The sequence below is a fragment of the Bubalus kerabau genome, chromosome 9 (genome assembly GCF_029407905.1).
Source record: "Bubalus kerabau isolate K-KA32 ecotype Philippines breed swamp buffalo chromosome 9, PCC_UOA_SB_1v2, whole genome shotgun sequence".
In the NCBI taxonomy this organism is placed as follows: domain Eukaryota; kingdom Metazoa; phylum Chordata; class Mammalia; order Artiodactyla; family Bovidae; genus Bubalus; species Bubalus kerabau.
Window position 1 is genome coordinate 22,706,276 of NC_073632.1, and position 22,357 is coordinate 22,728,632.

Below are 22,357 nucleotides of genomic sequence, written 5' to 3' on the forward strand. Positions count from 1 at the left end.
AAACAAACAAATAGAAAAGCTCTCATGAAATCTATTAGCCTAGTTTGATCTACTTTCAATTTTAAATTGCAAAGTAATTATCTTCCAATTAAAATCTATAAATAACTTTTTAAAATTTTTTCTGTAATTCAGATTGGTCTTTATCCAATTAGCATCAACTTTTCAAAGATATAATTGTCAAGCTTTCATTTATTGCTCAAAATAAATGTTGAACTTGAATTGGGACATAGTACATTCTTCAACAGGATACTATGTAATATTAATAATGAACGAATTTATAATTAGTAAAGATAAGTCATTTTATAATAATCAAGCAAAATACTTTAATGTATGCAATGGAGTCAACTTGGAAAAATCCTAGGAAAGAAGAGTAACCTATATACACTATAATTATTTAGAAGATGCCAGGTAGTCATCTTAAATGACTAAGATTTTTGGAGGTGGCAAAAACATTAGCTAGTTTCTCCTTTCTCATTGCTACCTCTACAGTCTGTAATCTATCCTTGATTAAAAGGAATTCAGAAAAGAAAAAGGATTTCAATAACATTTGGCTTTATCTGATTTGCTGTTTTCATATACACAATCATTTATTCAAGGCTTGATTTTTGAATGTCAAGTATGCAAATTTTTTCAGTCTATATAAATAGAATATTTACATATAAACCTTTTTTAAATTTATTCATTTATTTTGTTGGCTGATTTCTGTTCTCTGAAAAGGTTTTAGTCCAATTCAAATTTGGGCTTGTGAAAGAACACAGAACCCACAAAAAAATGAATCTGAGGACAATCACCTTTGCGGAAGAAAAGTTCTGAAACCCTAAGTGTTTCTGAATGGGAGAGGAAACTAATAGAGCTTCCAAATCATTATAAGTTTCTTCCATGTCTTTAATTCTGCCTGTTTTGACAAAAGCAGAACTTAATGCATCTTTGAAGAAGGCAATGGAACCCCCACTCCAGTACTCTTGCCTGGAGGAGCCTGGTGGGCTGCAGTCCATGGGGTCGCTGAGAGTTGGACACGACTGAGCGACTTCACTTTCACTTTCCACTTTAATGCATTGGAGGAGGAAATGGCAACCCACTCCAGTATTCTTGCCTGGAGAATCCCAGGGACAGCGGAGCCTTGTGGGCTGCCGTCTACCGGGTCACACAGAGTTGGACACGACTGAAGCGACTTAGCAGCAGTAGCAGCAATGCATCTTTATAGTTTGTCCATCACATTAAAAAAAATCAAACTTTTCTGATGTTTTACATTTATGCTATTTCTGCTAAAACAAAATAATTAAATTCCTGTCTTCTCCCTAATTTATTTTTATAATTTTTAAAAAGAGAGCTTTATTGTCCATTATCTCGGTGCAAGAGCCTCCATAACCACTAGATGGCAACCATCTCCCAGGGACTTCAAAAGTCTTCAGTACCTTTAAGAAAATCTAAAGCATAGCTACAAAAGTCCAAAAAATTGGCCTGTATTAAAGTAGTTTTGCTCCCTGAAGAATAAAACAATACTTTTTAAAGTTCAATTTCCAGGTAAAGGAGAGCATAAATTGGTCTAGCCATGACTACTCTGAATCTGTGTGTCCTTCACCATCTGGCTCAGTTTCCAAGAATGACAGCTAAGTGTGAATGCAAAAGGCCCGCAGACCACATGCGTGCGCGCGCGCACACACACACACACACACACATCGCATACCTTGTGGAGAGTTTTCTAACTGCTTGTCAACTAAGTGTTTGCACTTATGTTAAAGGTTAAAGCATCAGATCTGATTAAAAAATGATGCAATTAAATGTGTGAATTAGTATTTATTTTCTAAAGTAAAAACTGTTGGTATTAAAAGTAGTCAAGACAGTTTGAGCAATAATTTTTTAAATACAAACATATGTAGATAGAATCTTGATACAAAAGTGATTTGTACAGTTATAAAATTTTCCAGAAACAGGTTTCAAATTTTGCTTATAAAGTACTAACTAGAATAAACTATTAATGCATTTAATAATCAGACAGCATAATTTGCTAACTAAACAAAATAATCTTCCTCAAAAGTGTACTGACTCTCAATAAATTAAAGCTACATCTCAACAAGAAAATAACTAGTAAAAAAAATTAATATCAATATTTTTTAAAGCATGGGTTTTCTAAGACATTACTTAGAATACAGACCTCAAATGACTGTTCCAGTGTGAAGTTAATGGTACAAACACAAGGTGTAACATTCGGAGACAAACATTTATTGCAGGGACTGGAAGGATCTGTTCCGGTATAATCAATCTGCAAGAGAAAAATATAACTAAGTATACTTTCTTGGAGAAAGTGAATACACTCTGAAATAATCTGCTATCAGATGGAAAAATGAGTCTGAGAGAGCAACCACAGTCCAGAAAAAAATCTTTTTATAAGGTCATCTATTAGACAGTGTGAGCCTGTAAAAACTGGAAAGGGTCCTATGTTATCCTACTGGCTCATCTCTCCTTTTTCACAAGAAACACATTGATGCAAAAATCATAAATATAAAATTCAAAATGATGTATTAACTTTTAAATAGCTATAAAGTCTAAACAACTTTTCTGTCATTTCAGCTTTCCATGGCATATTTTCAAATTAAATAAAGCAAACAAAAAACTATCAGGTTTCTCAAGGGCTACCATTTTTAAAACCTGGTGTTGGATACTTAAGAATCTGCTTTATCTCTGTCCTGGGTTCCTGGTTCAGTTCAGTCGCTCAGTCATGTCCAACTCTTTGCGACCCCATGAATCGCAGCACGCCAGGCCTCCCTGTCCATCACCAACTCCCGGAGTTCACTTAGACTCATGTCCATCGAGTTGGTGATGCCATCCAGCCATCTCATCCTCTGTCGTCCACTTCTCCTCTTGCCCCCAATCCCTCCCACCATCAGAGTCTTTTCCAATGAGTCAACTCTTCGCATGAGGTAGCCAAAGTACTGGAGTTTCAGCTTTAGCATCATTCCTTCCAAAGAAATCCCAGGGCTGATCTTCAGAATGGACTGGCTGGATCTCCTTGCAGTCCAAGGGACTCTCAAGTCTTCTCCAACACCACAATTCAAAAGCATCAGTTCTTCAGCGCTCAGTTTTCTTCACAGTCCAACTCTCACATCCATACATGACCACAGGAAAAACCATAGCCTTGACTAGACAGACCTTTGTTGGTAAAGTAGTGTCTCTGCTTTTGAATATGCTATCTAGGTTGGTCATAACTTTCCTTCCAAGGAGTAAGCGTCTTTTAATTTCATGGCTGCAGTCACCATCTGCAGTGATTTTGTCCTTTAAAATTTCCCTGCTCATAAGAGTCTGTTTTTGATAAGCCCCTTAATTCACACGAGTTTGTGCTAAGGCAATGGGACAGGTAGGGGGCTGGTCACCAGAAAGACCAGATGTGACTAGGGACTTTGGCCCAGTCCACACTCTGGAAAGAGGGAGAAGGCTGGAGGTTTAGTTCAGTCATGTGTTAGTCGCTCAGTCGTGTTCAACTCTTTGCAATCCTATGGACTGTAGCCCACCAGACTCCTTTGTCCACGGAATGCTCCAGGCAAGAATATTGGAGTGGGTTGCCATTCCCTTCTCCAGAGGATCTTCCTGACCCAGGAACTGAACCCGGCTTTTCCTGCACTGCAGGCAGCTTCTTTACCAACTGAGCCACCAGTGTTTAATCAATCATGCCTTCATCATGGAATCCCAATAAAAACACTGGCCACCAAAGCACAGGTGAGCTTTGGGTTGGTCAGCCCATTGACAAGCCCCGATTCTCAGGGAGGAGGAGTGCATGAAGCTCTACATTCAAGACCTCACCAAATGTCTCTTTGTTTAGCTGATCCTGATTTATATGATTTTAAATAAAAGTATAAGTCTAGCACTTCCCTGAGTTCTGAGTTATTCCAACAACTTGGGAAACCTGAGAGAAGTTACAGGAACCTCCCACATTTATAAGCAGTTGGTGAGAAGTTCAGGCGGCCTGGAGACGTCTGCACTTGCACCTGGCATGTGAATTGAGGGAGGTCTAGGCGAGGGGGACTCGGAACTCCCGTATTTGTAGCCAGTTGGCCGTAAATATGGGTTGCCCGGGAGCCTGACTTGCAGCTGGTGTATGAGTGGTACTCAGATGTATTGCTGGAGACCAAGCCCTTATACCCGTGGACTCTGACACAAACTCAGGTGGTTAGTGTCACAACTGAATTGCAATACACCAGCAGATGTCAGAAGACCTGACCTAACAGCTAAAATGAGAAAATTTTTTCCATTATATGAATTTTTTAAAATAGATTTTATTTTCTAGAGTGGTTTGAAGTTCACAGCAAAACTGAGTGCAAACTACAGAGTTCCCATATACTCCCTGGACCTACACAACCTCCCTGATTATCACTATCCCTCACCAGAGAAATGTACTTGTTACAAATGACGACCTGTAATCTTACATAATTATCACCCAAAGGCAACAGTCCACCTTAAAAGAGTCACTCCTGGTGTTGCACATTCCATGGGTTTTGGCAAGTGTGTAATGACATACATACACCATCACAGTATCATACTGAATAGTTTCATGCCTTAAAAACTCTCTGCACTCTACCTATTCATTCTTCCCTCACCCCTACCTCTGACAACCATGGATCTTTCTATTGTCTCCATAGTTTTGCCTCTTCCAGAATGGCACATAATTTGAAATCATATAGCATGTAGCCTTTTTGGATTTATCTCATTCACTTAGTAATATGCATTTAAGATTTCTCTGTCTTTCCATGGCTTGATAGCACATTTCTTTTTAGCATCAAAGATTATTCTGTTTTCTTGGTGTACCACAGAAGACATCTTGGTTGTTTCTAAGTTTTGGCAATTACAAGTAAAACTGCTATAAACATCCATGTGCAGGTTTTCGTGTGAATGTAAATTTTCAGCCTATTTACATAAATAACAAGGAGTAAAAATGCTGGATTGCGTTGTAAGACTATGATAACAAGGAGTAAAAATGCTGGATTGCGTTGTAAGACTATGTTTAGTTTTGTAAGAGACTGCCAAACTGTCTTCCAAAGTGGCTGTACCATTTTGCACTCCCACCAGCAATAAATGACTTCCTTTTGCTCCACATCCTCACCAGCATGTGATGCTGTTGATGTTCTGGGGTTTCACCATTTTAACAGGTGTGCAGTGGTATCTCATTGTTTTAATTTGCAGTTTCCTAAATCACTGCAGATGGTGACTGCAGCCATGAAATTAAAAGATGCTTACTCCTTGGAAGGAAAGTTATGACCAACCTAGATAGCATATTCAAAAGCAGAGACATTACTTTGCCAACAAAGGTTCGTCTAGTCAAGGCTATGGTTTTTCCCGTGGTCATGTATGGATGTGAGAGTTGGATTGTGAAGAAAACTGAGGGCCGAAGAATTGATGCTTTTGAACTGTGGTGTTGGAGAAGACTCTTGAGAGTCCCTTGGACTGCAAGGAGATCCAACCAGTACATTCTGAAGATCAGCCCTGGGATTTCTTTGGAAGGAATGATGCTAAAGCTGAAACTCCAGTACTTTGGCCACCTCATGCGAAGAGCTGACTCACTGGAAAAGACTTTGATGCTGGGACAGATTGGGGGCAGGAGAAGAAGGGGACGACAGAGGATGAGATGGCTGGATGGCATCACTGACTCGAGAGACATGAGTGTGAGTGAACTCCGGGAGCTGGTGATGGACAGGGAGGCCTGGAGTGCTGCAATTCATAGGGTCGCAAAGAGTCAGACATGACTGAGCGACTGGACTGAACTGAACTGAACTGAATGATAATGTCAAGCATCTTTCACATGTTTACTTGCCATCTGTAAATTATGGACTAAATGTTTGGATCAGCCAAAATTTATATGTTGAAGCCCTAATTTCCAATATAACTTGGAGGTGGGAACACTGGATTCAGTTTAGATGAGGTCATGAAGGTAGGGCCTCCACGATGGAATGAGAATCCTTCTCCTCCACGATGGAATGAGAATCCTTCTGAGATGGAAAAAAATAGAGCAGAGTGCTTGCCTCTGTGTACACTGCATGCACGCTCTCTCTCTCTCTCTTTCTCTCTCTGCTATGGGAGGATAAAGTGAGAAGGCAGCCATCTACAAGTCAGGAGGAGGAGGGTCTTTCTTCACTCTCTTCAGGGTGAAGAATCTGAAGGCACTGAATCTGCCAGCACCTTGGTCTGACTTCCAATCCTCCAAGACAGTATGAAATAAACATCTGTTATTTAAGCTATCTGGTCTATACATTTTTTAAAACAGCAGCTTACGCTAAGACAGACTTTATACTGAGAAGTGAGATGTTGCTCAGCAAATAGTCAAAAAGACAGAAGTAGCTTTAGAACTGGGAAATGGGTATAGGCTGGAGATTTGAGATGCATGCTAGAAATATAAATATTAAAGGTGATTCTGGTGAGATCTTAGAAAGAAATGACGAGAGTTAAAAAGAAAGCTTCCATCTCCTTAGAGAGCTAATAAATAAACATGATCAGAATACTGGTAGAAACATGGATGGTAAAAGACAGCTTTGGTGAAGTCTTAGAAATGGACATTATTGGACAATGGAAAAAAAGATGATCCTCGTCAATAAAGCGGCAGAGAATTTGACTAAACTGTGATCCAGTGTTTTGTGGAATGTAGCACTTGTGGAAGGATGAAGCTGGATATTTAGATTTCTAAGCAGTGTTCAAAGAATGGCTTGGTTCCACCTGACTGCTTAGTAATAGTAAGATGGGAGAAAAGAGAATGGACTAAGAAAAAATGTTAAGCAAAAAGGGACCAAAACTTAAGATCTGGAAAAATTCTCAAACCTATCCATACCACAAAAAATCAGAAAGCAGGCTCTGAAAAGAATACTAAGGATACAACTAAGGGTAATACTAAGGTGAACAACCATTCAATAAAGAGGTGAGTGCGCATGTGAACCATGGACCTAATGGGCCATTCTAGCAGAAACACTGCCGTGTGAACTGAAGGGGAGAGAGAAGGAGCAGAAGGAAGGCAAGCTGAGGAACTGCTCAGATCCTACAGGACAAGCCCACAGAGCCATTCTCTACGTAATGTGCTACTGATTCTCCAAAAGAAGAGAAGAATGATCCCTGAGATGACTTCTAAGACCATCAGGGCTACATCCTCATTTCATACTGGAGGAGGAGTTCAACAGAATGGCTGGCAGCAACCTAGAGCTTTGGGTCCCGAAGGCAGAGTGTTAAACCAAAGAGGTTTAACAAGCCTTAAGAGGCTTCTCAAGCCTTAAGACCTGATGATATTTGTCTTGCTAAGTTTTGGAGATCTGCTTGGAACTCATTACCCTTTTCATTTTTTCCCCCCTTTCAAATTTGAGTGTCTGTGCTATTATCTGTTTCCGGAGAAGGCAATGGCACCCCATTCCAGTACTCTTGAAAAATCCCATGGACGGAGGAGCCTGGTAGGCTGCAGTCCATGGGGTCGCTAAGAGTCAGACATGACTGAGCGACTTCACTTTCACTTTTCACTTTCATGCACTGGAGAAGGAAATGGCAACCCACTCCAGTGTTCTTGCCTAGAGAATCCCAGGGACGGTGGAGCCTGGTGGGCTGCCGTCTATGGGGTCGCACAGTCGGACACGACTGAAGTGACATAGCAGCAGCAGCAGCAATGTCTGTTACTTCATGGTATTTGGAAGCACATCTGGTTCCACAGGTTCACAGCTGGAGAGAAATTTAGCCTCAGGATGAATCATACTTTGAGTCTCACCTATCTGATTAAAATGGTATTTAGAAGACTTTAAAGGTGATGCTGGAAACAGAAGAGATTTGGGGGGCTGATTACATGGAATAAAAGTATTGTGCATGAGCACAAGGGTGGAATGTATGAATTGAATGTGTCTCTTCAAAATTCATATGCTGAGGTCTTTGGGAAATAATCAGGTTTAGATGAGGTCAGGATGGTGAGGTCCCCATGATGAGATTAATATCTCTAACAAGAAGAGGAAAAAAAATCAGAGCTCCTTCTCTTTCTGCTGTGGTGAGGGCAGCAGGAAAGTGGCCACCTGCAAACCAGGAGGGTCCTCACCAAGAACCAAACCTATCAGCACCATGATCTTAAACATCCCTTGCTCAAGGACTGTGAGAAATGAGTACCTGCTATTTAAGTCACCTAGTTTACAACATGTCATTGTAGCAGTCTAAGCTGATTAGGATACTGCATATCTTCTTTGGTGAGGTATCTGTTTAGGTCTTTTGCCTATTTTTAATAGAGTTTTTCACTTGCTTATTGCTGAGTATTAAGAGTCCCTTGTAAATTTTGGTAACAGCCCTTTATCAGACATGCCTTCTAACAACTTTTTTCTCCCAGACTGGGATCTGTCTTATCACTCTTGTGATAAGTAAGAATTTTATCATTAGCAACTCTAATTACCTTTACCTTAATAAAGTAAAAAAAAAAAAAAAGCCAACTGACCTTTATATTTGAAACTGAACACATAAACTTTCTATGTGGATATTCAATTTCTTTTCATAATTGAAAAAAAAGGTTAAAATCTGTACATGGAAAATAAAGCATTAAATTACAACATCTAGGGAAACCTCCTACATTACTGATGGAAATGTAAATTAGTACAATCACTATGGCAAACAGTATGGAGGTTCCTTAAAAAACTAAAAATAGAACTACCTTTTGATCCAGCAACTCCACTCATGGGGATATATCAAGAAAAAAACATAATTCAAAAAGATGCACACACCCCAACGTTCATAGCACTATTTACAATAGCCAAGACACAGAAGCAACTATGTGTCTATTGACAAAGGAATGGATAAAGAAAATGTGGTACATAAATGCAATGGACTATTATTCAGCCATAAAAAAGAAGGAAATAATGTCATTTGCAGCAACATGGATGGACCTAGAGATTATCATACAAAGTGAAGTAAGTCAGACAAAGACAAATATTATACAATAATATTTATATGTGGACTCTAATTTTTTAAATGATAAAAATGAACTTATTTACAAAACAGAAACAGACTCACAGATTTCAAAAACAAACTCATGGTTACCAAAGGGGAAACGCTGGAGTGGGGAGGTGCAGGGACAAATTAGGAGCTGGGGATTAACACAGACACACTACTATACACAACAAAATAGATAACCAAAAAGGACCTACTGTATAGCACAGGGAACTCTACTCAATATTCTAAAATAACCCAAATGGGTAAAGAAGGTGAAAAATTAATATATGTATAACAATTAACTTTGCTATACACCTGAAACACGCTGTAAATCAATTATACTCCAACAAAAGTTTTTTTAAAATTAAAACAATTACACCTAACTGCTTTTCAAAAATCATAAAACTGCTTAATAAAACTTTGTTTTGTCAAATTCTGATACAACCTATTGAAATGTTCTCCATCAAAGCCTACTTACTAACGAAACTTTGTTTAGAGAAAATTTTCATTCACTACAAATATCTAAGACAGGCTTGGCATGTAATTAAAACAAGTTAATAAACACAAGTCTCCAAAATGAAGACAGGCAAAGCATATAAAATTTTTCACTAAACTTGAGGGGTCACAGCTTTCTACCTAGGGCTTATTCATGTAAAATATTCCACTTAAAAGTCAAATTTTATGATGTTGACAAGATGAGAGAAAAGATGAGACCATTTAGAAAAATAAACTATATTTAAAATCTATATTAAAATATATTAAAATTTTTTTCAATTTTTTGTTTAAAAATCTCTACACATCTTCTCTCTCTTCTAAGTCTAATTTAGGATAAAAAAAAAGTTGCCAGCTGGGTCTATTACCATATATGGTTTGGCTTTGAACAGAAACCTCTTAAACCACTCTCTTTCAAATTGGTGTCTAAGGCAAAGGGGGAAAGAAAGATGATCAGTTGTGATTAAACAAAGATATATTCTTTATTTAATTGAACAAAAACAACAGAATGGAATATGAAATCTAATAAATTACACTACTACAGTATATTAAAACTTAAGTATTTTTAAACCAAGTATTTTGATGCTTTTGAACTGTGGTTTTGGAGAAGACTCTTGAGAGTCCCTTGGACTGCAAGGAGATCCAACCAGTCCATTCTGAAGGAGATCAGCCCTGGGATTTCTTTGGAAGGAATGATGCTAAAGCTGAAACTCCAGTACTTTGGCCACCTCATGTGAAGAGTTGACTCATTGGAAAAGACTCTGATGCTGGGAGGGATTGGGGGCAGGAGGAGAAGGGGACAACAGAGGATGAGATGGCTGGATGGCATCACTGACTCGACGGACATGAGTCTCAGTGAACTCCGGGAGTTGGTGATGGACAGGGAGGCCTGGCATGCTGCGATTCATGGGATCGCAAAGAGTTGGACACGACTGAGCGACTGAACTGAACTGATTGCTTAATATTAAATTATACTTCTATAAAATCAAAGGATAGCTATAACATTTTCATCATAATCTTTTAATTATACTTTTTTTAAATATATAAAAAAATTGCATGTCTTTGATTCCAGGAAATTCTGAAAGTAAAAAAATTATCATTAACACTTTAAATCTTTCTATTTGCAACACATGACATGAAGTACAAGGCAGATGCAAAAGTAATATTTTATGTACAGTTTACACAGTCCTTTCTATTAAACGTATACTTCATCTGATCCTCACCAAAATCCTAAAAGTATTATCCTCATTTTACATAAAGAGAACACATTCAGAAACTTGCCCAAGGATACGCAAATAGCAAGAGCTGGTGCTATGCTAGAAGTAAGAACGTTTGACTCAAAGTCCAATGTTCCTTCTACTAAACTGCTTCTTCACAAAAACAGTTCCCTTGGCCCTCCAGAAGACTACTTCATCAAAGGTTAACACACAGAGAAAATAAGTATAATATTAAGTGCTAAACTGAATGGCAGAGGACAGTAAGTACCAGATGGACTAGTACTTTCAAAGAAAAGAGGATTTGAAATGAGCCATTAAAAGGAAAAAAAGAGGGAAAAGAGGGCCATGTGGAGAAGCATGAAGCTAGGACCCACAGGTACATTTAAGGACAATGAGCATAAACAGTTTGGATTTGTGGAGAGTTTTCACATTGGAAGGAAATGAGACAACGCTAAAAGGTAAACTGGATCTGTAAAAACATGCTCTGTTTTATAGGCTACTGTTTATCCAATGTATATACTAAGTACCTGACATTAAGTACTTAACACACATCAACTCATTAAAATGTACAATAGTTTCCTGCAAAATTAATTTTTATTTTCCTTATTTTAACCTAGGAAGGTTTAGTAATTTTCCCAGTATCACCCACCAAGAATTTAAACCCAGCTCTGACTTTCTCTAAAATCTATGTTCTTAGCACCATCTTATGTCCTCTTACACAAGGAATAATACCGTCGTTTCGATGTATAAACTCAGAGCCTCCAGATTATAAGAACGAAGAAAAGTATCTGTGATTTATTTTTGTTGCTAATCAGGTTGCCCAGCACCCAAACACACTCTCAAGCACTTGGGAATTCATGTTGAGAGTTTCAGAGGCAGGCAGGGCTCTATTTTCCACTTCAGAAGCCAAGAGAGCAACTGAGTCCTTCCACATCCTAACCCCAGGAGCCAAGCAAAAAGCATAAGATTTGGATCAAGCCTGATACAGACTAGAGGACTGAATCTCCACAAAATCAGAGTCGAGTGGGTATCATGAGACCAGCAGCTGAAGCAGAAATCTAATAGAGAACTAAACAACGGCTGTGGCATCTGAGCCACTGTTTCTGCTTCCAAACTTCTCTTGCTTTCCTCTGGTCTCTGAACCTGATCCTCTAGACCTTCCCACCTATTCGGTGTGAGACCTACCCAATCTCCCTCCAGTAAATCCTTTCCCCCATCAGGTACCCACAGTTGGTTACTGTTGCTGGCAACAAAGCCTCGGAAAGCTAAGTAATCCCGAGTGTTCAAAATGTCCTGCAGGAAATAAGTAAATGGAGAGAGAGGAGGCTAACATAATCAAACATCTGCGTGAAAACAGATTAGAAAAAAGAAGTCTAAGAAATATGACTTTCATTTCTTCCTGAATGCATGTCAGGAAAGCATCACTTATTAACTTAATATTTACTTGAATGTCTGTGTTTTCCAGGCAAGAAGGACTCAGCCCAATATCTAACCACATGCAGCTCACAGTGACAAAACACACGTCACTGAAATGGAATGGGTGTTTCGGTAAAAGAAATACAAGTCCTATGGAAACTCATACCTAATCCAGTATCCAGCAATTTCTCCATGAGGATTGATGAGTGGATGTTACCTACAAGGAGACAGTGCCAAGAGGGACAATCTCTAAGTGAGGGCTTAACACACGAACAAAACCAAGATACATGAATTTGGGACACAAAGTTCTGCGTTCAAGATGTGAGAATCAATTAGGAGTTCACCAGTTAAAGCATCTAATTTTTCTATAGTGTCCATTTACCAAACAGTTGACAATCAGTAGTACGGAGAATTTAGGTCTCAGAAAACAGAAAAATGAAACTGGATTACAGAGCTGAAGCTAAAGGGGTAGCTTCTGTAACTAGAGTCACTATAAGCTAGAGCAGTGTGGCTCTGTAGTCCAGGTGGAGAGAGCTGTGGAGAGAGCCACCCCAGAGCTCTTAGAAAGGACGGTGACAGAAGCTTCAGGAGACAGCACCCTCACACCGGCACAGCTGCACACACGGGATGCTGCACCACCAGCAACAAAAACGAAGCCGGCTCAGTTCCCGTCAGGCAGGGCGGACAGAGCTGGGGGACAGGGAGGTCACGATGTTAACCTTGCCCTAGGTGCCTCCAGCAGATGCTTCAGATTTGTGAGTCATACCAGTGCCACTGGTGTGACACCACAGAAGCCAACTTCTCCCTTTGTTATTAAGAGATCTCCCACAAAAAGAGAAGGCTGTACAGGTTGAGCAGTGGACCATGTTCTTGCCTTTAACTTACACTGCTTCTAACTCAAGACTCAAGAATGAGGGACAGCACTGAGCTCTCCACAGATGTTTTTATGACTATAGATGAGGTCATCTGTACAACCCAGGCCCCAGTAAGAAAGAAGGTGGGTAAGGACTGTGAAGAGTGAGGAGAGGGGGGAAAAAGGGGGCACAATAAGAAAGCAGGATATTCGGGGACACTGAACATTTTTAAAAGCATTTAAAATAAAAAGCTTCCTTTTTAATAGGTAATGCCTCAAGAAGAAAAATTCCCTTCAAAAATGCTCATCAGATAAAGGGGGTGGAGGAAAGACATACATATTGACATGTGGACCGGGAATGCTGCCCCCCAATCCCAGTTCTATAAGCATCAAGCAATTACCCATGGCATCTGCCCACCAATGGTGTGCCCTGAGGAAATTCAGGATGGAGGAAAAACAGGAAGCATTCTGTGCTTGAGATACTGGCCTGAGATAGTCAAGATGCCCATCTAAGGAATAATTTCAATGAGCCCAGACTCTTGCATCTTCCCATACACAGAAAAGCACTAAAATCATTAGCTTTCAGTGTCAGTCTCTTCTTCGGGATTTAGTCAGAGACTAAACTCCTGTATATCCTGGCTCCTTCCTGACCTCTTGGGGACAGTACATCAGAGCTGAGAGGCTGTCTCCTGGGCTCAATACTCAGTAAGACCTGCAAACAAAACTTAACTCACAACTTCAGGGCTGATGGTTTTATTTCAGTCAATTAGAGGTTAACAGTTGAATTATTTTTTTAATTCACTCATTTTATTTTTGAAAATTAGTTCTTTTAAAAATCAAAAGCTTAGTTCTACACTGATAGTTACAGAACAAGTTTAACCCTTCATATCCCAATAAAATTCTGAGTCGTATGAAATGTTGCTGCATGTTTCTGTAGGTTAAAGAATCTGAGTGGGAACTACAGAAAAGGTGCTTACTTCTAATTCAATCAGTAAGTCAATCTCACATGTGGAAATGATAAATGAATTAAGTAATATGTCATGCAAACCATCATAACAATAAAAAAATTTAAAAACTAGCTATTATTTCCCAAATGTCTATTCAGTTCCAGAACTATTTTAATCTTTCACAGAGGAAACTGATATTCAGAGGTTACATGACTGCCCAGAACCAATCAGCTAGTATATGACTATTATTAGTTTTTGAGGGCTGCTAAGTCACTTCAGTCGTGTCCGACTCTGTGGACCCCATAGACGGCAGCCCCCCAAGGCTCCCCCGTCCCTGGGATTCTCCAGGCAAGAACACTGGAGTGGGTTGCCATTTCCTTCTCCAATGCATGAAAATGAAAAGTCAAAGTGAAGTCGCTCAGTCGTGTCCGACTCTTAGCGACCCCATGGACTGCAGCCCACCAGGCTCCTCCATCCATGGGATTTTCCAGGCAAGAGTACTGGAGTGGGCTGCCATCACCTTCTCCGATTTGAGGGCTAGTGAAGCAAATTACTGCAAACTAGGTGTCTTAGAACATGAGAAATTTCTTCTCTCACAGTTCTGGAGGCCAGAAGTCTGAATTCAAGGTGCCAGCAGGGCTATTCTCCCTCTAAGACCCTGGGGAGAAATGGTCCTTGCCTCCTGTCTGCTTCTGGCAATGGCCAGCATTCCTTGGTTTGCAGCTGCATCACACCACCTCCACATCTGCTGCTACATAATTCTCCCTGTGTCTTCTCTTCACATCATCTTCACTCTATGCCTGTCTTTTCTTACAGGGACACCAGATGGATATACTGAACAGGAGCCCACCAGAATAACCTCATCTTGATTTCATTTGCAAAGACTCTATTTCCAAATAAAGTCACATTCAGGTACTCGGACTTAAGGTTTCAACATATCTTTCACAAGGACACAATTCAATCTGTTAACAGTGATATAATCATATCTAACTCCAAAACTGCTGTTCTTTGTATAAGACTGCTCCTGCTCCTACTGTACAATCATTTGGAAACATGGAAGTCAATTTAAAAGACATTATGTTTTTAAAATAAAATTGGCACCATTCGTGAATATGCTGATGTTTTAAACAGTACCAGCAAATCTTCATAGTTTTCGTCTAAAATACAGATTCAAAACAACAACTTGGTTATCGCAAGGTGGATGTCATTTCAGGAACATCTTGACTTTTAGAGTTTGAAACAATTTTGTTATACTAAGTTTCACACACAAAGTTTTTACATCTGGCATTTAATGCATTTTTACAAACAAAAAAGTATATTCCAACATGAAGTTTTAGTTTACCCCTTAAAACAATTACTAAAGTATCAAGTTATAAAAACTGCCTAGGACAGAACTGATGAAAATGGCTTTGCTAATTATGCTTCAATCTATACAAGAGGGTAGATAAAAGGAACAGATAAGCAATCAGTATGAGTAAACTAGGGCTTTTATTTAAAGGAAATACAGGTCTTTTCTATATAAAGCTTTGTTTTATACAGTCATATAACTGATATTCAAATATTGGTGGCTTTTATCTTTGTCTCCAGTGCTACTTTCTGACAATAACCTCATGCGGCCTCATATCATATTTCATACATTATAATGTACACACTATACATTTATTTCCACCCTCAAGTCCCATTTTCATATTCCTAGATGTATCCCTTTGGTTGAATTTCTTCCTTCTCATTGGAAACTCTTACCATCTCCATGGTATTTCAAATCCATGGTGAGCTCTTAAAAATTAAGCCAGATATTTGTGACTTGTTAATTTGGGGGGTTACACTTCACTAAAAATTTCAGTTAAAAAAAAAAACAGTCATGGTTCACTGACTCCCATAACCTCACACCCAAGAGTAGTCTTCTGATGCCTATAAATGGTACCACTGTTGTCCCAAGCATCCAAACTCAAAATTTTGGCATCATCTTTAGAATTTATTCATTCATTTATTCAAACATTTTAGATCTCTATTAGATTCCAGGAACTATCTCTATTAGATGCCAGGATGATAATATATAATGGAAAAAGACATCATTCATGCCACAAGAGAACTTCCATAATAGTGGGATAGAAAGTTATGTTAATTAGTAATTTAAAAATATAATTCAATAATGTTATGATAGGTTATAAGCTAGTCCTTATGAAAGCTGAGAGTAGCATCCATTTATTCAATATATCAGGCGGGACAGGAATGAAATTTGAAAACTGTGGTAGAACAAGAAAAGGAAGGACATTTCAGGTTCATTTAGCAACATGCCACATTTCATAAACTGCAATAGTCATGACTACAGCAAAGGGCAGGGGAGTGGTAGGAGATGAGGCCAGAGAAACAGAAAGTAGCCTATCATGAAGAAAATTACATTCCACGTTAAGGGTCTTGAACATTATCCTGAATGCTAGAGGCAGACATAGAAGAAATGTTAAGCAAGAGATGAAATATTCAGACCAGTCTTTTAAATATTCAGACTAGCCTGCACGCTTCTGACAATAACATGCAGCAAGACTGAAGAAAATGCCAACTAGAAAAATAAAATAAAATGCTATTACAATAACCCAGCAATATATGAAAAACATAAACTAAGAAAAAGGCAGTAGAGATAAGGGGGAAAAAAGTTTCAAAAAATACAGAGAAAGTAAAATCTACAGAAGTTAGTGGCTAGAGATATGATGATGACAAGTAAGACTTTCAGGGTTTCTGGCTTGAAACCTACGTGGATGGGACTCCATTCACTGCACGAGAGCTGCTTTTCATGTTGTTAACTCAGAGGTCAGCTTCCAGTTTTCCGCTCACGTGAACTAGTAGCAGCAGCCCTGGGCGTAGTTATCACGTGCTCTACCTTGAAACGGGTTTCCAGACCACCACATTTCCCTTGTTTTTCTCCTATCTCACTAGCTGTTCTTTTTCTATCTCCTTTGCTAGTTCCTCCTCACCTCCCCGACCTCTATAATCACCAGAGTGACTCATGGCTCTCTTTGGATGTTCTTCCTTTTATAACTCTTATAACTTCATTCTATCTTATGTCTCTATATATCATCTACACTGATAAAACCTCAAAATACTTAACCCCAGTCTCAACCTTCTCCCTATTCAGTTGTCTTCTCATTATTTCCAATTTGGATGTTTAAAAGGCATCTCACTGTAATGAGTGAAAAACAGAGAACTCTTTATTCAGCTTCTAACCTCCCAACCCCTGCTATCACACTAAAACTGTTTCTATGGTCTTCCCCATCTTGATAAATTGAAGCCAAGTCCCCCTAAAACCGTGTTCCCTGAGTTTATGATTAATCAATCTCTCTATCCAAAACTTTTCCCTTTCTTGTCCCCTCTGACCTCAAGCCTGTGCTAGCTGAATGCTAATCAACCAGAGTCAGATAACTAAAATCACAGTGGTTGTTGATAACATCATTGCTGTACTAAAACTGCTGTTATGGACATGTCATTAACACACAAACTCAGGCTGTTTCTCCGGGACAAGATGAGCTTACAGATGCCTGAGCCACGGATCACGGGGCCAGAACACTGTAAACCAGAGACATCCTGACCCTCAAAACTGCAAATAAAGAAACGTCACAAGATGACCATTAATCTCAGCCTCTTTGTTCTTTTCTTTAAGAAACGCCCCAACTCACAGACCAGGTTGGAGTGCTTGTCCCCCACTCCCTTCCATGGCACTCTACAAATAAAACCCTACATTTTGCTGCAAATACTTGCTGTCAGTTTCTGCAACCTGGCATACAAACCCATGCTTGGTTACAAAATTACAATTCCATCATTCCAATGCAGACCAAAATATCTTCAAGTTAGATTTGATTCTACAATTTATCTCACACACTACACATCCACCGGAGAAGGCGATGGCACCCCACTCCAGTACTCTTGCCTGGAAAATCCCATGGATGGAGGAGCCTGCTAGGCTGCAGTCCAAGGGGTCGCCAAGAGTTGAACACGACTGAGCGACTTCCCTTTCACTCTTCACTTTCATGCACCGGAGAAGGAATGGTAACCCACTCCAGTGTTCTTGCTTGGAGAATCCCAGGGATGGGGGAGCCTGGGGGCTGCCATCTATGGGGTCTCACAGGGGTGACACAGTCGGACACGACTGAAGCGACTTAGGAGCAGCAGCAGCAGCTACACACCCACATGAGAAAATTCTTTTAGCTCTACTTTAATAATACATCCTAAATCTAACTGCTCTTCACTGCAACCATTCTACAGTGGACACCATCATCTTTTATCATCAAATACCTAATCTATCCACCACCTGCTGCTGCTAAGCCACTTCAGTCGTGTCCGACTCTGTGCGACCCCACAGACGGCAGCCCACCAGGCTTCCCTGTCCCTGGGATTCTCCAGGCAAGAACACTGGAGTGGGTTGCTATTTCCTTCTCTAATGAATGAGTGAAAAATGAAAGTGAAGTCACTCAGTCGTGTCAGACTCTTCGAGACCCCGTGAACTGCAGCCTACCAGGCTCCTCGGTCCATGGGATTTTCCAGGCAAGAGTACTGGAGTGGGGTGCCATTGCCTTCTCCAACCTAGCATCAGCTTATTTACCCTCACTCCAACTTTATACACCTTTTGACTTCCTGCTACTACAATTTTGCTCATATAAATCTGCTTTCTTGGAATGCATCCAACCTCCTCTTTAGAAGTGCTATTTATTCTTCAAGTTCCAGCTCAAAGCCCACCTGAAAGTTTTCCATGGTTATTGGAGACATGTAATCTTGTCTTTCTTTGGACCTCTAGGGCATATTCTAACTGTGCCACTCATCCAGCAATGCTTGCAGTTCCTTTTATGTGTATGCTTCATCTCCTCCAAAAGACTTCTTCAGGTTTCTAAGAAGGCTCACTACTTGGAAGGAAAAAAAAAGGAGGCCCTGTCCACAAGCTTTTTTCTGTTGTATACTATACCCAGAGCGGCACTTTACATATAGAAAATGCTTAATGCTGATTAAAACTCTTGATAAATTTAACTCAGTCTATGAGTTTTTATCATCAAAACCCCACTATATCCTTCATAAACTAAAACTCAAGGGTAGCCTGGCCTAACATCCAAACTGTAATAAAATCCACTGGATACAAAAACAAAGTTTGTGAATATGACAGTGCATGTATCTCTTCAAGATACTGATTTCATTTCCTTTAAAACATACCTAGTGGGAGTGCTTCACTTTCACTTTTCACTTTCATGCATTGGAGAAGGAAATGGCAACCCACTCCAGTGTTCTTGCCTGGAGAATCCCAGGGACAGGGGAGCCTGGTGGGCTGCCGTCTATGGGGTCGCACAGAGTTGGACACGACTGAAGCGACTTAGCAGCAGCAACAGCAGCAGTGGGAGTGCTAGATCTTATGGTAGTTCTGTATTTTAATTTTTTGAGCAACTAACATACTCATATCCCTAATAGCTATACCAATTTACATTCCATTGTCCCTGTCCTTGTCCTCTATATCCTCACCAACACTTGTTATCACTTGTCTTTTTAATATGAGAGTAACTATAGAAGTGATGGACCAACCCCACGTTCAACGAGCTGTGGCTGCGCGGACACAGGAGGGCCTAGAGGAGCCATGAAATTAAAAGACGCTTACTCCTTGGAAGGAAAGTTATGACCAACCTAGATAGCATATTGAAAAGCAGAGACATTACTTTGCCAACAAAGGTTCGTCTAGTCAAGGCTATGGTTTTTCCTGTGGTCATGTATGGATGTGAGAGTTGGACTGTGAAGAAGGCTGAGCGCCGAAGAATTGATCCTTTTGAACTGTGGTGTTGAAGAAGACTCTTGAGAGTCCCTTGGACTGCAAGGAGATCCAACCAGTCCATTCTGAAGGAGATCAGCCCTGGGATTTCTTTGGAAGGAATGATGCTAAAGCTGAAACTCCAGTATTTTGGCCACCTCATGCGAAGAGTTGACTCATTGGAAAAGACTCTGATGTTGGGAGGGATTGGTGGCAAGAGGAGAAGGGGACGACAGAGGATGAGATGGCTGGATAGCATCACCGACTCGATGGACGTGAGTCTCAGTGAACTCCGGGAGTTGGTGATGGACAAGGAGGCCTGGCGTGCTGCAATTCATGGGGTCGAAAAGAGTCGGACATGACTGAGCGACTGATCTAATCTGATAGGAAGTGATGGACATGTTAATTAGCTTTATTATGGTGATCATTTCACAATGTATATCAATGTATCAATGTATCAATATATATAAATATATAATTTATATAATCTATACAATTTTTGTCAATTGCAACCTCAATAAAATTAGGGAAGAAACAGCTTCTACTTAAGATAATAATCCATAACTTATCCTAGAAAGAAAGATACTACGAGGTGAGAGAGGAACTATAGTTCCCCTATTTTAAAAATTAATGCCTATTAAATGTCAAAAGCATAGAAGGCACAGTGCAGAATACAACAAGCTGGAGACCTGCCTAGCAGCTTAAATTCAAAACACAAAGAGCCAGAGGCAAAACAGAACAACAGATGGAGATGACTAGTTTAAGAGTTATCATATTTCTCAGCTCTGTTTTTGCTACCACTATAATTGTTCTCCTAAATCAAACTGACAATTCTTAGTAATTCTGAAACTGCATTCCATTCTTAAGAAAGCTGACTGGATTTCATGCAGTGGGAAAGGAGGACTTTGAAGGACATGCCATTTGTACCCTGTATAAGAGCTGGAGAACTTCCATTTTCGAATGTAAATCTGACTTAAAAGGAAATCAATATAAGACTTAAACAGGTCACTCAACAAACTGCTGAGTAATAAGGTAAACCATTCTAAGTATTAATTAGATTAAATTTAAAAACAACATTTTAAGTACCCTTCGAACTAATGATTTCATACTAAAGAATTCATCTTTAAAAGATAAAAATTAAAAAATAAGAAATAAATAAAAGAAATTACTTGTCCTTTCTAGAGGCTCTAATGAAGACAAAAGGTAACTGAAGTAAAACTTCAAAAGCAATTTTATTTAGTTGCTTAAACTTTATCTGTAAAAAGACATGGATAATAATATTACCTGTACCAAGATCAATGGTAAATTCAACTAAGGTATTCTACATTTATTTATACAAAGAATGTAGAATACAAGCAATTATCAGTAATCACTACACCTACCTTGAAAGATTATTGAGGATTAGAATGTATAAATTAAACACTGCTATTTTTGTAACAAATGTTAAATTTGCCAGTATGTTTCTTTAAAACTCCAAGTCAAGGACAGGAAGTTCTTTTCTGTAAAGGGTCAGAAAGTAAATATTTTAGGCTTTGCAAACTAAGAGGTAAGTTTGAGGATATTATATAGGTTCTTATATAACAGATTTTAATTGATGGAGTTCAAAATATAATAACAAATGTGTACCATTTTTTGGTGACACAGGTCTACAAGTAAGAATAAAATTATTTTGGGGAGATAACATTTCATATTATTGGAGTTCAAGGTTAGTGTCCTCTATCATCAAACTCAATTGCAAATGTCCATCTGTAAAACCATTCTCAGTTTCTGGGCTTCACAAAAATGGTTTGGCTAGCCGTATTTACTTTTTTTTTTTTAATATAAATGTATTTATTTTAATTGGAGGCTAATTTCTTTACAATATTGTATTGGTTTTGCCATACATCAACATGAATCCAGCATGGGTGTACAAGTGTTCTCCATCCTGAACCCCCCTCCCTCCTCCCTCCCCGTACCATTGCCCTAAGTACTAAAGTTACAAGAGAAACAAATAACAGGAACGCTAAAAATATCTTCATTTCCAAGAGTCAACTTCTAACCAACTGCAATTCAGTTGACTACTAAAATCTTTATACTTCTTAACATGAACTATCTAAATTTTAACAATCATGTCTACAAAGCAACTTATTCTTCTTTGACTCTCAGCTATGGGCTAAGTATAAACAAAGAATACTAAATACAGAAGATCCTTTTGAAATACTTAAATCTAAGAACCTAAGTTGTTGTTTAGTTGCTAAGTCGTGTCCAGCTCTTTTGTGACCCTGTGGACGGAAGCCTGCCAGACTCCTCTGTACATGGGACTTCCCAGGCAAGAATACTGGAGTGGGTTCCCATTTCCTTCTCCAAGGGATCTTTCTGACCCAGGGATCAAATCCCAGTCTCCTGCATTGGCAGGTGGGTTCTTTACCACCAAGTCACCTGGGAAGCCCCAATAATTCAAATTACACAAGCATAAAATCAAAAGATAAAAATCTAGTTCTGTCAGAAACTAAGGAAACAGAAAATAACCAGAATTACAGAGTTGAGGGTGATAAATGAAACAATAATAAGGTGAAGAGGAAGAGAATTAGGGTTTCTCAATCAAGCATGTTTGCATGGGGGTGGGAGTGCTAATCCACTAAAATTTGAAATGCAAATGTAGGTTGAACACAACACTTTGGCAATATTAATTCTGAAGTAAATATTTAGTTCTAAATTTATGCTATCACTCCAAATAATGTCCTCATTTGATTCT

General features: G+C 39.2%; 1 protein-coding gene across 1 annotated transcript in view; it reads right to left on the reverse strand.

Annotated features, from left to right (window-relative positions):
* TMEM30A (transmembrane protein 30A) overlaps positions 1-22,357 on the reverse strand; it is a 41,069-nt gene that overhangs the window by 13,277 nt on the left and 5,435 nt on the right. The window contains exon 2 of the mRNA XM_055534821.1: positions 2,156-2,263. Coding sequence (XP_055390796.1) covers positions 2,156-2,263 — 108 coding nt within the window. The remainder of the gene's footprint in view (positions 1-2,155; positions 2,264-22,357) is intronic.